This window comes from Pelodiscus sinensis, chromosome 2 (assembly GCF_049634645.1).
Source record: "Pelodiscus sinensis isolate JC-2024 chromosome 2, ASM4963464v1, whole genome shotgun sequence".
NCBI lineage: Eukaryota > Metazoa > Chordata > Testudines > Trionychidae > Pelodiscus > Pelodiscus sinensis.
Genome location: NC_134712.1, coordinates 173,875,952 through 173,890,883, shown reverse-complemented (window position 1 = coordinate 173,890,883; position 14,932 = coordinate 173,875,952). Strand labels below are relative to the sequence as shown.

The window sequence follows — 14,932 nt, the reverse complement described above, 5'->3', positions numbered from 1 at the left end:
CAATATTTCAGAATAACTAAAACAGTGTACACCATAATTTAGAGAGAGTGTGATACTGTGGGTTTGCTTGTTATATGCTGGGATATGTTGTGAAATCTGTAGGTTTTTCTATGGGGCTCATAATCCCAGTACTATATCTGAGTGCTGCAGATACATTGGTAAATTTATCCTCATGGTGCCCCTAGAAGTTAGGGAAGAGTTTGATTCCCATTTTACAGAAGAGAAACTGAAATTAAATGACTTACACAAGTTCACACAGGATAGCTTTGACAGAGCAAAGACCAGAACCCAGGTTTCCTGAATCCTGGTCCACAGTCTTCACCAAATAGTATAAAAGCCATTATTTCCTGATGTCCGGCTAGTATAAATACTCACAAGTTTCAGAAGGGTAGCCATGTTGGTTTGTTTCAGCAAAACCAATGAGAAGTCCTTAAAGATTGTCGTGAAAGTTTATTCCCAAATACATTTGTTAGTGCCACAAGGATTCCTTGTTTTTGTTGGGCTTATATATATCTATATAAAAAATGAAGGAGCATCTCTATGGATGAACAGCTTCAGTTCAGATGAAGACTTGTGTACTGTCCTTTTCATATTAATAAAAAATGGAATCTCTCTGCTCAAATTTGAAATCTGTAGTTGAATATCTAATTGCCATGACAGTGTATTTGTTACATACTGTGTAGCGGTTCCTGATGTCTTGGCACGCAAAGGGTCTGACAAGAGATAGTGTAAAATAGATGTGTTTTCAAAAATAAAAACACTTAAATGCCGTACTGTTCCCTTAGTCCATGCAAACATTTCCAGTTGGAATACAGGGAAGTTGTATGTGTGTATCAAGAGCACACTTTAGCCTTTTCAGATACATTTTTAAATGGGATTGATCAGTCATACATATTTATTCTGAGAGCAGGGTATAGGATCTGGTCCAATTTCCAAGGAAGCAATTGAGGTTTAAATCAGGCCCATGTAGAATATCCTGGATACAACAAAATAAATATTGATGAAGCAAGCATCATTTTTCCACTGCCTCTCACCACCACCGGTGCCACTCCAAAACTTTGTCATCTCCTTTGTGAGTAAGACCCATTAAGATGTTACATATTTGTGTACCTAGTCAAACTTTCAAAAGTGCAGTGAAATTCTAGCATTCAAACAAAAGTCAATTGAATACATGTGTTACTGCAGAAAAATATATATATAGCTAAAGGGTGTGAAAAATGTCTCTTTCCCTGTTCTTTTCCTGAAGCAGAAAACCATCTAGTCAGTTAATCTAATTTTCCATAATGTTTGCATCTTGCTAATAAATCTTGCTAGGAATTAAGGAACTCTCTTTGTTTAAAGTCTGTTACCCATCTGTTCAGTTGTCAAATACTTTTCACTTTGCTAATTTCATTATGCTTGTTATGTTTGTGGCATGTAGGCTCTTCCTGTATTTGTGCATGTATTTTACATGAGAAAAGGCCAAATTCTCCCCTGGGACATAAGCAAGTCGCTTCCATTCAGCTGTACACATTTGAATTGGGAGTCCTAAATAAGGAGTTTTATTTTGGTATAGAATGGTGCCAACTCATATTCTATTGGCGTGCTGCATTATGACATGTTTTGTAACATTCATGATATTATTATAGCCAAAAAGATCTGAATGGTTTTTTAAAAAAACCCACCAGAATCAGTTCAGTATTAATTAAAGGCTCGCATATGGCCTGCCTCTCTGTCCACAAGTGAAAGCAATAGCTATCCAGAAAGGAAAAGAGGTAGGGTCCCATCCCTCTACATAAATCCTACGGGAGCTGGCAGGCTAAACAACACTGTACCTCTATAAGGATTCTAAGAGTGGGGGACAGGTGTGTACACAGACACAGACACACAGAGAAAGGGAGCTCCAGGAGACGTTGGACCTGATTCTCCTTTACATTAAGGCCCTTTTATGTTGTTCCAACAACGAGAAGAGGCTGAAAAGTGTGCCTAGATTACATTTGTGCTCACTTTGAAGCCCCTTTGTGCTATGAGAGCAGAGCAAAGAGACCTTAGTGTAAATGAGAATCAGACCCTTTGTGTCTCCCAGTGGAGCAGCATCACACAAGGCAGTGGTTGGAAGATGCAAAAATGCCCTTGAGCAGGAGAAATTGCTCAGTCAAAATATTATGGGGTAATATAAAATTGCAGAATGTAGAATAGGTAGCAGTTGTGCTGTCCAGGGGATCTCATTTCTGATCTGACCCCTCACAAGCAACACCTGTCCATACCTGTTATAAGCTTTGGTAGCATAGGCATATCATTAAGTGTTAGCCAGTGCTTCATTTGTTAATGTAGTAGTGATTTTTATGTATGGATTTGCTCAAGCTGAGGTTATGAGGCATCGTATTCTAGTGGGTTGATTCCTACATATTCTGCATAAGAATGGATACATAGTGGATCCACATCATAATAAGCTGAAGTCAAGGTTTAACAAGCAATTTTACCTATCACTGAACTCATTCATTCAGTGGAAATAGACAAGATCAACTAGACATGAAAACGCATATGAGTAGCCCATGAGTAACTATATAGCTTTGGTAATCCCATAGCATTTGAGGGATAACAGCAGGGTTTCCATTGTTTGACCCCAGTACTGTAGAGCACCAATTGCCATACTATACAGGTGTATCACATTGCTGTCTGATGTCCTTTTCCTGTATATCCTTGCCCACTTCCACTATATGCTGTCATTTGGTTCCTCAGTTGACTGCCTCTTAGTAGACTTAAAGGATGGTGGTACTTTGAAGAAAAACAGGTGAACTAAAATGATTTAATTTTGCTTCCGCTTTTAGGTGACTCCAGATGTTTTAACTCTGTCCTTCAAATCCCCATTTTTGTGATGATAGGCTTTTTAATGTATGACCTCACCCCAAACAGAGGTTACCCAGGGACAGATGAGGATGTGAAACATACATATGTATGCATTCTGCAAACACCTTTTCGGTATTTCACATTTCTAATGTTGATAATTTATAGGAGTAGGCAATATGCTGATACCAGGTTTATGTGGGGGGGAAAAAAATCAGCAAATTAGAGTCTAATAATCCCAGCGCATTTGAGAGAGGTATGATTCTATATTCCAGCCAAAATAATTTGTTGCCAAGGGAATTAAATCTTTTTCATTAGGTTAGATTTACTGGAGAAGCTGATCTCATATCTATTGGAAAAACATATTTAATGTGAAGCAAGCCAAAAATTCTGGTCAGAGGTGCCACACATTTCTCCTGTATAAAAACCTTTAGAGGAAAGCTATCACCACACAATAGTACAGTTGCTTACTTTAAATTTCTTTATATAATCAAGAAATGCCCAGATGATGATTTTCAATTTGTGGAGTATATTGAAAACGCACTGTATTCATGAATATAAATGGAGCAGATGTGACACTTACATTGTCACATGGAAATAACAATATTTACTCTGTGCAGTAATTCTTATTTGCTTGAAGTATGCTTATTCAGAGACAACCACTGCAAAGTGCAAAGTGCAGTGCTGTGCATAACAATGTCAAACAACAAAAAACAGAGCAGAAGAGGTATTATTAAGGAAAAATAAGCTCAGATTTACAATGTTCCTTCACTGAAGATATATTGTAGGGCTGGGATGCCTCTGTTCTCCACACCTGGTTTCCGTACAACATAAGCAACCCCTCCCCCCCATTGCTGCCTTTCCTGATGGTAGACTCTCCCCTCCCCCCCATTAAGACTCTCCAATCCCCTTGTTCATATGGTACTAATGAAACCACTGACACTGGCACATACTATCTCCTAAGATTGCCACTGGTCACAGCCTGGTTCTCTTCCTTCTCTACTTTCCATGCCATCCTGGCCTGTAAACATTGCAAATCTCTCAGCCTCAGCTCTTTCACTTAACCTAAAAGGGAAGCACATTACAGAAGCAGAAATCCCATTCGAAATTTTCAAACCTTTAACATTGTGGTGGGTTTGCATGTAAAGCAGATAGTAACTCAAATCAGAAGCCATTTTTTCTCTCTCTATGCTGGTTTCTTGGTCTGTTGTATGTTGGCTTTATTTATACTGGAGCAAAGCAAAGAACACACACCACCTAGGCACAGAAGAAGTCACTAGGGCATAATATGAGCATTAGCATGTACTAGCTATAAATTAGAGACAGACCTATAATGAAAACCCTAATGAGGAAGCAGAAGTGTGTCTGCGTAATGATAAAAAATTGTTTTCCCTTTCTAATTTCTGCTAGTGCCTTCCCACTTTGCTGAAGACTTGATGGCTCACACAATAGATAACATTTTCACCTTTAAGTTATTTAAAGGTAAAAACCCTGTAAAACAATGGGATTTTTGCCACTGAGTTCAGTGGATCTAGGATTTAACTCAAAGTGGCCAAAAGTTATTAAAAACGAATATCTGTTCAGGGTCTTACGTCAAATGCTGAGGTTTCAGCTAAGTTTCCCTCAAAGATGACTCTGGCTCAGGATTCCTGTTCTATGTCTAAATACTATGTTTCATCTTCTAGAACTGTCAATTTGCCTCTATTCCTGAGTGTTCTGTTCACCTAGTTTTAGATATCTGCTAATGGTTCTCTCAAAGGGCATTGGATTGCACAGGACATGTGACGGGAAAACCTGTTATTTAGGTGTGGGGGGGTTTCTAAACGGCTTTAGTTTTGCCTCAGTGACTGATTCATAGACAATTGAAAATGATTGTTTCTTTCAGGTTATCAGCCCGTCTTGCCTAATCAGCAACAAGGGTTCCAAGGACTCATGGGAATGCAGCAACCTCCCCAGAGTCAGAACCTGATGAATAATCAGCAGGGAAATCAGGTGCAAGGCATGATGGTTCAGTATCCAGCCATGTCGTCTTATCAGGTACTTATAAGCCATACTGAATTTCTCTCTTTGGAAAATATATATTTACAGTATATGGTAATGTCACCTCATGCAGCGAGGGCTGTCTCTTCCTATTGCTAGCTTCAGGTTTCTTCGGACTCAAATGTTGTGCTCTTTACGTGATTTTTAATCTGCCTTGTACTTCTGTTTTCATTTTACATTAGACTACATTAAGGTGATAATTTATTAATTATGGCCAAACTGGTCAGCACTGCATTGGATATAAAGGAAGCCTTGGTTCTTTCCCTGAGGAGCTGGAATTGGAAAGCGAGAGAGAGAGAGAGAACACAAGAGAAACAGTCTCCCCCTCATTCCAGCACCAATGTCAGGGGAAGGGGAGATTGTCCCACACTCAAACAGACTTTATGCTGTGTGTTCTGGTAGACAGGCTACCCATGTGGAATTGAGTTTGTTAGACTTGGGAAGAAAAGAAGTAACTGGATTTTACCCAGATTTCTTGACTGCCCTACTTTAGCTGGATTGACTGAGGGAACCACAAGGGCCTATGTGGTGACAAGAATGCTTCTAAATGCTTCTATTTTCCACTTCCTCACAGAAAGCCAAAGGCATATTAATTCATTTCAAAATCCTGCAGTGGTTGCAAGGCCTCTCATCTTTTCCATAATCTGTTCTTATTACCAAAGTGTAAGGTTAACTCTCCTGGAAAGATAGGGCAGAGGGGGCAGAGAAGGGAAGTGAGTGTTTGGTAGAGAGTGTTTTGCCCAGGTTTGTGGGCAAAAATGACCCTCTGCTTAGGTTAAAGACAGAAGTGTGAGATAATATAACATATGGGGCAAATTTTGGTTCAGCTGATTATGCTGCATACTAGTAGGTTAATCAGCCCGAGTGTTGCAACCTATATAGATAAACAGCTTTGGAAATCTCAGCTGATGTCTTTAACCTGTTCAAATTAGTTAGACAATTCAGTGGTAATGGAAATGGGCTAACATAGGAATCCTTTAACAATGACTGTTTGATTGTGAGACAGTCTCCCGCTCCACCCTCAAGGGGCCGCCAGCTAGTATGCCTCCTCCTGGTCACTGCAGGGATCAGCTGATTCCCGGTCCAACACCTCCTTTCTGTCTCACTGCTCATCTGTGACCATGGCTTAGCCTTCCAGTCAAGTCACATGTGTCCTCTCATACCAGGACATCAAAATCTTATCTCTATGGATGGGCTCAGGCAGTCGTCCCATTCACTTCCTCAGCGGTTGGTAGGGAAACCCATGCCCACTCTCTACTCCAGGTTTCAGGTCAGGGATCTTTTTATTAGCAGCCAATGTCTGTTCCATTCTGGCCCTTACTGCCTTTTCTCTGAGCTTTTCCTAGCCTTCTGGCTCCCCCATATCTCTAGGTTTGCCAGCCATCAAACTCTCTCCTTCTAGAGACTAATGTAGGTCTCTTTAGCTCTGTAGTCCTCCAAACACTTCACCCGGAGAATGACTGCAGACAACTTCCTTGTAGCTATCTTCCTGCTGTTATAAAGCCAGACCAGCTCATTTCTCCTCAGCTACGTGCCCTTATTTTCAGTCAGGGAATGGCTTAAGCCACCTGATTACCTTCTGCTATGGCTTGTCTGGTTAATTGGCCCCCTTCTTAGCCTGTATTGACCCCCTCAGGGTAAGTGTGGGGTAAAAACCCCATCGACAAAAACCTCCCTTCTTTTAGGCTCCCACCTGAGCTTACATCAAATAGAAAGATCCCTGTTTTTGCCAGTATAAGGATGAGACGTGCCCTCAAAAACCTTTCATCCATGTGCAAACAGAACAGAAATTTGTTTAGAATCACACCTAGCTTTGCAGTGACAAAACCAAGTAGGTGAGATTTTGTCTCAACAGAAATAAAATAATTTGTAGGCTTGATTTCCCATTACTAGCTCTGCTCACAACAGATGAGAAGGGGAGCTGCTTTGCAATTGGCCAGCCCAGCCTTGGCAGAAGATAAAACAGTAAATTGACACCATTGGGATATGTCTAGACTACATTGTTTTTTCGAAAAAACTTCACCTGCATCCACACTGCAACCATGTTCTTTTGAAATTAAATCGAAAGATCGCAGGGTTTTTTTTCGACATTGGTAAACCTCAAATTATGAGGAAGAACAGGGACATTTTTCAGAAGAAGAGGTAATCAAAAAAAGCACAGGTACCCTAGTGGCCATTCCGTGAATAGCAATCAGGGCTTTCTTTCAAGAGAGCATCCATGCAGTCTGGACGCTCTCTTCTGAAAAAGCAGATCACTTTTTCGATACGGTTTTGAGATGTGGATGTTCTCTTTCAAAAGAAGCTTGCAGTCTAGACGTATACCTTAATGTAAAACCCTTGAGGGGCCACCAGCTTTACATCAGTAGAAAATTAACTTGGTGGATCAGTGCTTCTACTTCAACCTGTCACTAATACACAATATATTCCATGGACATTCTAAATAGAAGAAAGTGCTATGCTTGGTAATATACACTTGATATGCAAATCAAAGTAAAAGGGAATGGGCAATTCAGAATACACTGGGGATTCTTTAATTCATTTGGCTCTAATTTACCAATTTGTTTTTTATACCCTGTCTCCTAGGTGCCAATGACGCAGGGTTCTCAAGGACTGCCACAACAATCATATCAACAGCCAATCATGCTACCTAATCAATCAGGTCAAGGAACAATTACAGCCACTGGAATGCCTGTTTACTGTAATGTTATACCTCCCACTCCACAGAACAACTTAAGGTTGATTGCCCCACACTGCCCCTCCAATAACGTTCCAGTTATCACTGCCAGCTGCAGGACAAACTGTGCAAGTATTAACAATACAGGGTGGCAGGTCAAGTACTGACACTGTGGCATAGTGTGAATACACAAGGATAGCGGTGCATTATTTGACAAATAACTCATGGCCTTCAAATGAAGAGGAGCACAACAGGATAATCAGTTGGGACATAAGTATTGACAGTGCTCAAGCAATTGCTGCTGGAATTCTGTAAAAAATAATAAATTAAAAAATGTTTGCTGGTTCATGGTGCATATTTTTGTCATGTCTGCTAGGTATGCCTTTATAGCTTAGCTAGTGACATGAATTCATTGAGGTAAGATTTTTTCCTACCACTGAACACCACTGTGTAGATTGTAATATCCCTGATTCGGATTAGTTTTGTACTTTGTGTTGAGTTTGTGAAGCTAAAAGTATTTAAAAATATATAATAAAATCACATTGTACCAAAGCTGTAATGGAAATTTAAAAAACAACAACAACAAAAAGAATTGCTGAATGGAAGGAATAATTTATATACACTATAGAGTTTTTTATGGACATATACTGTATTGTAGTGTTTAATCACAATAAAGCTATTTGACCTCATGAAGAAAGGTCATGTTTCTACCACCTGTTTGTTCTACTCTCTCTTTTTGAATATCGTTCTCCTTTTGGTATTTGTGTTGTCTGATTTCTGCTCTAGTTAATGGGAAAGCTGTTAATTTGTATCTCAACATACAGGTTCAGAGTCCATTTGGTAAGGTGTAAGATTCTGGAACAGGTGCTCCATTGCCCCCAATAAGTGTTCACTGCAGCTGGGAAGAGGATCCAAAGATAATCTTAAGCTACATAAGAACAGCCACCCTGAGTCAAACCAATGGTCCATCTAGCCCAATATCCTGCCTCTTCCAGTGGCCAGTGCCAGATGCTTCAGAGGGAATGACCAGAGCAAGGCATTTTGAGTGATCCATCCCCTCTGTCCCGGCATCTGGCTGTTGGAGTTTGAGAGACACTCAAAGCATGTGGTGCATTCGTTACCATCTTGGCTAAGAGCCATTGATGGCTCTATCTTCCTTGAACTTTTCATTCTTTCCTGAATGCACTAACCCTTTTGGCCTTCACACCATCCCCTGGCAAAGAGCTGCCTGTGCATTTTTTGAAGAACTTTGTTTTGTTTGTTTTAAACCTATTGCCCATTAATTTCATCAGGTGACCATTGGTTTTTGTGTTTTTAAACGGGTAAATAACACCTCCCTATTCACTTTCTCCACAAACCATCTTGATTGAATAGACCACAACTATATCCTCCCTTAGTCGTCTCTTTTCTAAGCTGAACAGTCCCAGCCTTTTGTAATCTCGTCACAGGTGACAGCTGTTCTGTACCTCTAATCGTTTTTGTTGCCCTTCTCTGCACCTTTTCCAACTCCAGTGCCTTTATGCTCCCCGAATCCTAGCAGCTCCTACTCTGAGCCTATTCCGAGATACAAATCAGAGCATACTGAAACTGGGTACAACTCGTGCTGACAGTGGCTGGAGAGGCTATTACTGCAGCTGGGGAGAGCACAGGGATTCCCAGCCAGGCTACTACCCCTGGCAGAAAAAATGAGGATGGTTTAAGAGTTACATTGATGCTGCCATAACACCTCAGAATTACACTGCATTGCAAAGATGCTGCTGTGGCAAGTTTTAGTGCCATTTTGCAGCAAGGGAGCAAGAAAAGGCTGCTCTGCCTGTAGCCCAGGGTCTGAGCCATTCTGTTCAGGCAGCAGGGGTGGCTTCTGCATTTGTCACCTTGAATCTTATAACACATTCATCGTGTAGAAGAATCAGAATTGGCTGAGATGACTGTTAAAAGATTTATGAAATTCTTACACTTTTCTTAGCATTACAATCTTGGTTCACTAAACTACCCACTTCAGTTTCATTTGGAGAGTTATTCTTCACATTGATTCTTAAAACTGTTACTTGGAGTCGCTGTATTCCACCTTAGTGATGACTGTACTGGGTGGGTAAATGAATGATCTTGGAATAATCGTATGGCCTGTACTCGGGCACTGGGGAGAAGTCCACTGATCAGCTGTGAACTTCTATAGACCAGTTGGAACTGTGCACAGACTTTTTGTGAAAAGCACTTTGTGAAAGACCTTTCTTATTTAAAGGAACCCTAGTACAAATATACATTTGTAGTAGTAAGATTTATCTATGTTCAAGAGCATTTCTATCCCCAAGATAAAACAAATTATGTCCATTAATTTAGTTATATAAGAGTATGTAATTGTCTCTTCCCTTTAATTATGGGATTTCAGCTTCTGTACATCTATTTGAAATTTAGTAAGGAGAAATGCAAAGACTCCTACTTAGGAAGGAACAATCCATTTCACACATACCGAATAGGAAGTGACTGTCTAGGAAGGAGTACTGCAGAAAGGGATCTGAGGGTCATAGTGAACCATAAGCTAAATGAGTCAACAGTGTGACACTTTGGCAAAAAAAGCAAACATGATTTTGGGATGCATTAACAGGAGTGTTGGGAGCAAGACCCAAGAAGTCATTCTTCCAGAGTCATTCTACTCTGCACTGATTAGGCCCCAATTGGAGTATTGTGTCTAGTCCTGGGCACCACATCTCAAGAAAGATGTGGAGAAATTGGAGAAGGTCCAGAGAAGAGCAACAAAAATTATTAAAGGTCTAGAAAACATGAGCTATGAGGCAAGACTGAAAGAACTTGGCTTGTTTAGTTTGGAAAAGAGAAGACTGAGAGGGGGCACAATAGCAGTTTTCAGGTATCTAAAAGGTTGTCACAGGGAGGAGCGGGGAAAATTATTCTCATTGGCCTCTGATGATAGGACAAGAAGCAAGGGAGGTTTAGGTTGGACATTAGGGCTAAGGCTACACTGTTTTCTGGAAGAAGATAAGCAAACCACGCTCGCATTTGCATATCTTCTTCCGATTCTTTTTGCAGCAGAGGTTTTTCCAATATTTGGCCCCGGGTAGATGGAGCCAAATGTTGGAAAAAGCCCCTCTTTCGCAAGACCCTTATTCCTCATAAATTCAGGTTTACAGGGTGAAGGAACAGGAGTTCAACACCGTGTAGATCCAAACACAAAGGTTTATTACGCACAGCGCTGGCAGAGTATCACTTCGCTGTTAATCTCAGTGGGATTGCCAAACAATGGACTACTATAGATTATATAGGGTGCCAATGGGCAGAAAGAAGTGACGGGGTGGGAGTTCCGAGCCCCTGAATAGGTTCTAGCAGCAAGACCTAATGAGTGCAATAATCCAATAGTCTAAAAGATTACATAATGGCTCAGGTTTACATGTATGCTAATAAACAGGTGTTACGGCTCAAGTGTCATTTTAGCAGTAAGTTAAATCCAGATTTCAGGTCCATAGAAATGATGGGTGGCTTTTCCCCAACAGGTTTGCTCACAGGTGCATTCCTCTGTGATCTTAAAACAAAGAGAGCAGTAAACAATACACAGCATTGGCAACTTGTTTATCAATCACATCCCTTTGGACTGGATTAGCATCTGTGAGGGTCAGATATCATTACTCATGCTGGGCATCTCCCGTCCCTAAATGCTGGCTGATATGTGGGGAGGATACACTGCGATCGCCTCCTGAACTTGTCAGGCAGACTTTAAAGGTCACTCTCAAAGAATAGTGTCTATAATTCATGATAAGGCCCCAACTACTGCCCTGCAACTGGGGTTCTGCTGTTTCAACTTGTTTCATGTCTAGTTGTACAAACAAGGCCTGTCTTCTGCTTATCTCTGTTCCCTTTTTAGCCATGTTTTGTTCGTTGTTAGCTAGGTGTCAGACCAGGCCCTTCCAGTTTGGGCATATGTGAAAGATTCTTAACAGAGACTTTGGTCAAGATCTTACATACATATTACTGGGATTTTTGCCCTTCACAGGGTCTTGCAAAAGAGGGGTTTTTTTTCCGACATTTGACCCCGTCTACATGGGGGCCAAATATCGAAAAAATCTCTTCCACAAAAAGAATCGGAAGAAAACATGCAAATGCAAGCATGATTTGCATATCTTCTTCTGGAAAAAAAACAGCAGTGTAGCCATAGCCTAGGAAAAACTTCCTGATTGTCAGGGTGGTTAAACACTGGAATAAATTGCCTAGGGAGGTTGTGGAATCTCCATCTCTGGAGATATTTAAGGAGCAGGTTAGACAGACATCTATCAGAGATGATATAGACTGTGTTTGATCCTGCCATGAGGGCAGGGGACTAGACTTGATGATCTCTGTCTCCCTTCCAAGTCTAGTGTTCTATGATTTGTCACAGATGTAGGAAGTGGGAAAAGACTACAGTCCATAGTTAAATCCCAGATTTTCCTCTACTGTATGACAAATAGTCCTCTCATGGACTATTTTTCTTATGTACATTTCTAAAGTGTGGAGCTGTACAGCATCATAGGAAAGACAAACGTTGAACTTCCTACAAATTAGTCACAGTTTGCTGAGAAACAGTCAAGTCGTGGGCAGGGAACATAAACACAATTCATTCCTCAATTACTGATTAATATTTTATTATTATAGTATAATTTTTTTCAAGCTGCAGCATTAGGATTTTGGCTACAATTCTGAACTCATTGTTTCACTCACAGGTGTTTGAGTTTTAATTTCTTTATAATATTTTATGTAATATCAATGTTCCTTCTCATCATTCCTGCAATTACATATAACTGAGTGACACAAACTATTATGAATTGAATGAAAATCTCCCTGGCATGAATATAGTGTAATCCACCATTTATCCCAAAACCAAAGAGTCCAGTCCAAGATTTAGGAAGGCTATATTTAGTTAGCCAGGGAGCAAAAGAGCAATACAGGGATCCTGTCTCTATGTGCACACTTATAGTACATTGAATAAGTAAACTCCTTTGTAATCACTGCATCTAAGTCCTATCTGTTCTCTCCCATGAAGGATGCTAGTTATTTACTTAACTTTCATTTTTACCTCAGAATTACAAATAATACAGCTTGTTGACAACTGCATGTTGATGGAAAATCAGGTTTTTAATAAAGAAACGTTTTTTGTAAAAAGTAATCTGCTTTCTGGAGTAACTTTCAGTTTCATTGTCAATAACATCAACCATCCAATCACATACATGTTTAAACCAAACCCTAAAATATTTTAGATTTTGGATAGCTTGAGTTGGTGCTTCACGTGAGCTGTAATTTAGTTTCCTCATATTATCATTCCCATCTAATGGGCCAAGGGCCTCTGCGAGACTAAATCTCCAATGCTGCACCATAATCTGGGATGCTCACGATGAAACCTCCTCTCCTTACCTGAAGGGTAGATCATGCCTCATTGTGAAAGTTGTCGTCAGAGAGTCCAGTCTAAAAAGAAGATCCTGAGGCACCTCAGCAGCATTTCTGAAACAAAATCATTTGGATTCTGGCTAAAGCATTCTGAGTTTCAGTTTCTCACCAAAATATCAAGAATTTTCTATAGGGAAAAGGCCAGTTTTCAAACAATCTTGAAAATATTTACACTGGGTTTTCAGCTACAGCCAGTCTTGCATTGTTATAGATGTCATTCTGGAGTGATCCCAATACAGAGAAAAGATGGATAGTTGTGTTCAGGAACCTAAGGTCCGGGGGGAGAGGGGGCCATCCAGTCCCTGGGGCTCCCCCTAGCATTGGGGAGCCCGCAATGGCACTCCAGCCCCCCGCAGTCTCACTGGGGGACTGGGGAACACAAAATCTAGTAGCCTGGGCTCCATAGGCTCTAGTGTGCAAAGGGAATGGGGGGAGTGTTTTTTCTGCTTCTCAGCTGAGGACCACATCAGTGAAGGCTTCCTTCACCAACCAGAGGCATATATGGAATGCAAGTACTATCCCCTCGCTCCCTTAGCATCTGATGAACAAGATAAAAAGGAAGCTGTGTCCCAGAGCACACGGCTGCTGCCCCACCTATGCTCCCGAAATGGTTCCCTTGTCCCCACTACTCATTGAGTTGTTAGGCCACTGCCTTGGGACTCAGAAGAGGTGGTTTCAATCCCTTGATAAGTCATAGTTGTTCTGTGTGGCCTGGGACTTAGTCCCAGATCCTTAAAGATATCTGGGCAACTCCCTGACACTGAAATCAATGAGAATGAAATGCCCAAGTATATTGGAGAATCTATGCAGTGTTTCTCAGGCCGTGTCTAGACTATACCTCTCTGTCGACAGAGAGATGTAGATTAGGCACGTTGAAATTGCTAATGAAGCAAGGATTTAAATATCCTGACTTCATTAGCATAAACATGGCCACCACTTTTTTTTTTTTTTTAAACAGAGCTTTTTTGAAAAAAAAAACAGTAGTCTAGAGGGGGATCTTTCGAAAAATAAACCCTTTTTCAAAAGATCCTGTATATCTCATTTTTTGAGGAATATAGGATCTTTTGAAAAAGGGTTTATTTTTCGAAAGATCCCCATCTAGACTGCCATTTTTTTTTCAAAAAAGTTCCGTTTCGGAAAAAAGCGGTGGCCATGTTTATGCTAATGAAGTATGGGATACTTAAATCCCTGCTTCATTAGCAATTTCGACATGCCTAATCTATATCTCTCTGTCGACAGAGAGGTGTAGTCTAGACGTACTCCCAAAGTGGTCCGCAGACCCACTCTGGTAAAACTACTACTGGGCCGCTCTGGTTTGTTTACTTACCAGTTCCACTGCCACGGAGCCTCAGAGCTCCCGTTGGCTGTGGTTAGCCGTTTGCAGCCAAGGGGAGTCCGCAGGAACGAGTGGACTGGGTCATGCTGCTTCCCACAGCTCCTCTTGGCTGCAAATGGGAGCAGCAATGCTGCATGGCTGCAGAGCCGGTAAGTAAACAAACCAGAGCAGCCTCCTCAAAGTGGGTCTGTGGTTCACTTTGAGAAACTCCTGATATGTGCCCTAGTCTTTCTGGCCCAGATCTCTACAGGAGTTTCAGTGCTTAAGTCCCAGATTTAGGCACGGTAAATAATTAAAGGAACCACTAGAACAGGGGCATTGAACCCTGCATCCTCCACTTCCAAATAAGTGCCCTAACCAGTAGACTTTAGTTTGGAGTCATTTTAGCTCTCTCACTCGGTCCAGGGACTATCTCACCGCAGTGGAACAGCTTTAACAGAGAGATTGATGAGAGACCTGCATCAAAATATAGGCCCATATATAGGAGATGTGCAAAAGGTGCAAGAGAACCCCCTACCATTGTACCCCAAGTAAGCATGCTCCAGCTGGCCAGGGAAAGGCAGGAGTGGCACGTGGACTGACACTTCCTCCCCTATGCTCTGACCAGCTGGGGGAATGCTGGGGCAGAT

General features: G+C 41.1%; 1 protein-coding gene across 8 annotated transcripts in view; it reads left to right on the top strand.

Moving 5' to 3' along the window:
- Positions 1-8,251, top strand: part of ARPP21 (cAMP regulated phosphoprotein 21) — a 263,033-nt gene extending 254,782 nt beyond the window's left edge. For 6 of the 8 annotated variants that reach the window (XM_014574051.3, XM_014574047.3, XM_075921806.1 and 3 more), the window contains 2 exons: positions 4,712-4,863; positions 7,450-8,251. In XM_014574051.3, coding sequence (XP_014429537.1) covers positions 4,712-4,863; positions 7,450-7,707 — 410 coding nt within the window. In that variant the 3' untranslated portion in view covers positions 7,708-8,251. The remainder of the gene's footprint in view (positions 1-4,711; positions 4,864-7,449) is intronic. The other 2 variants (XM_006124005.4, XM_006124004.4) reach the window with 1 other exon arrangement.
- Positions 8,252-14,932: the final 6,681 nt, after the last annotated feature.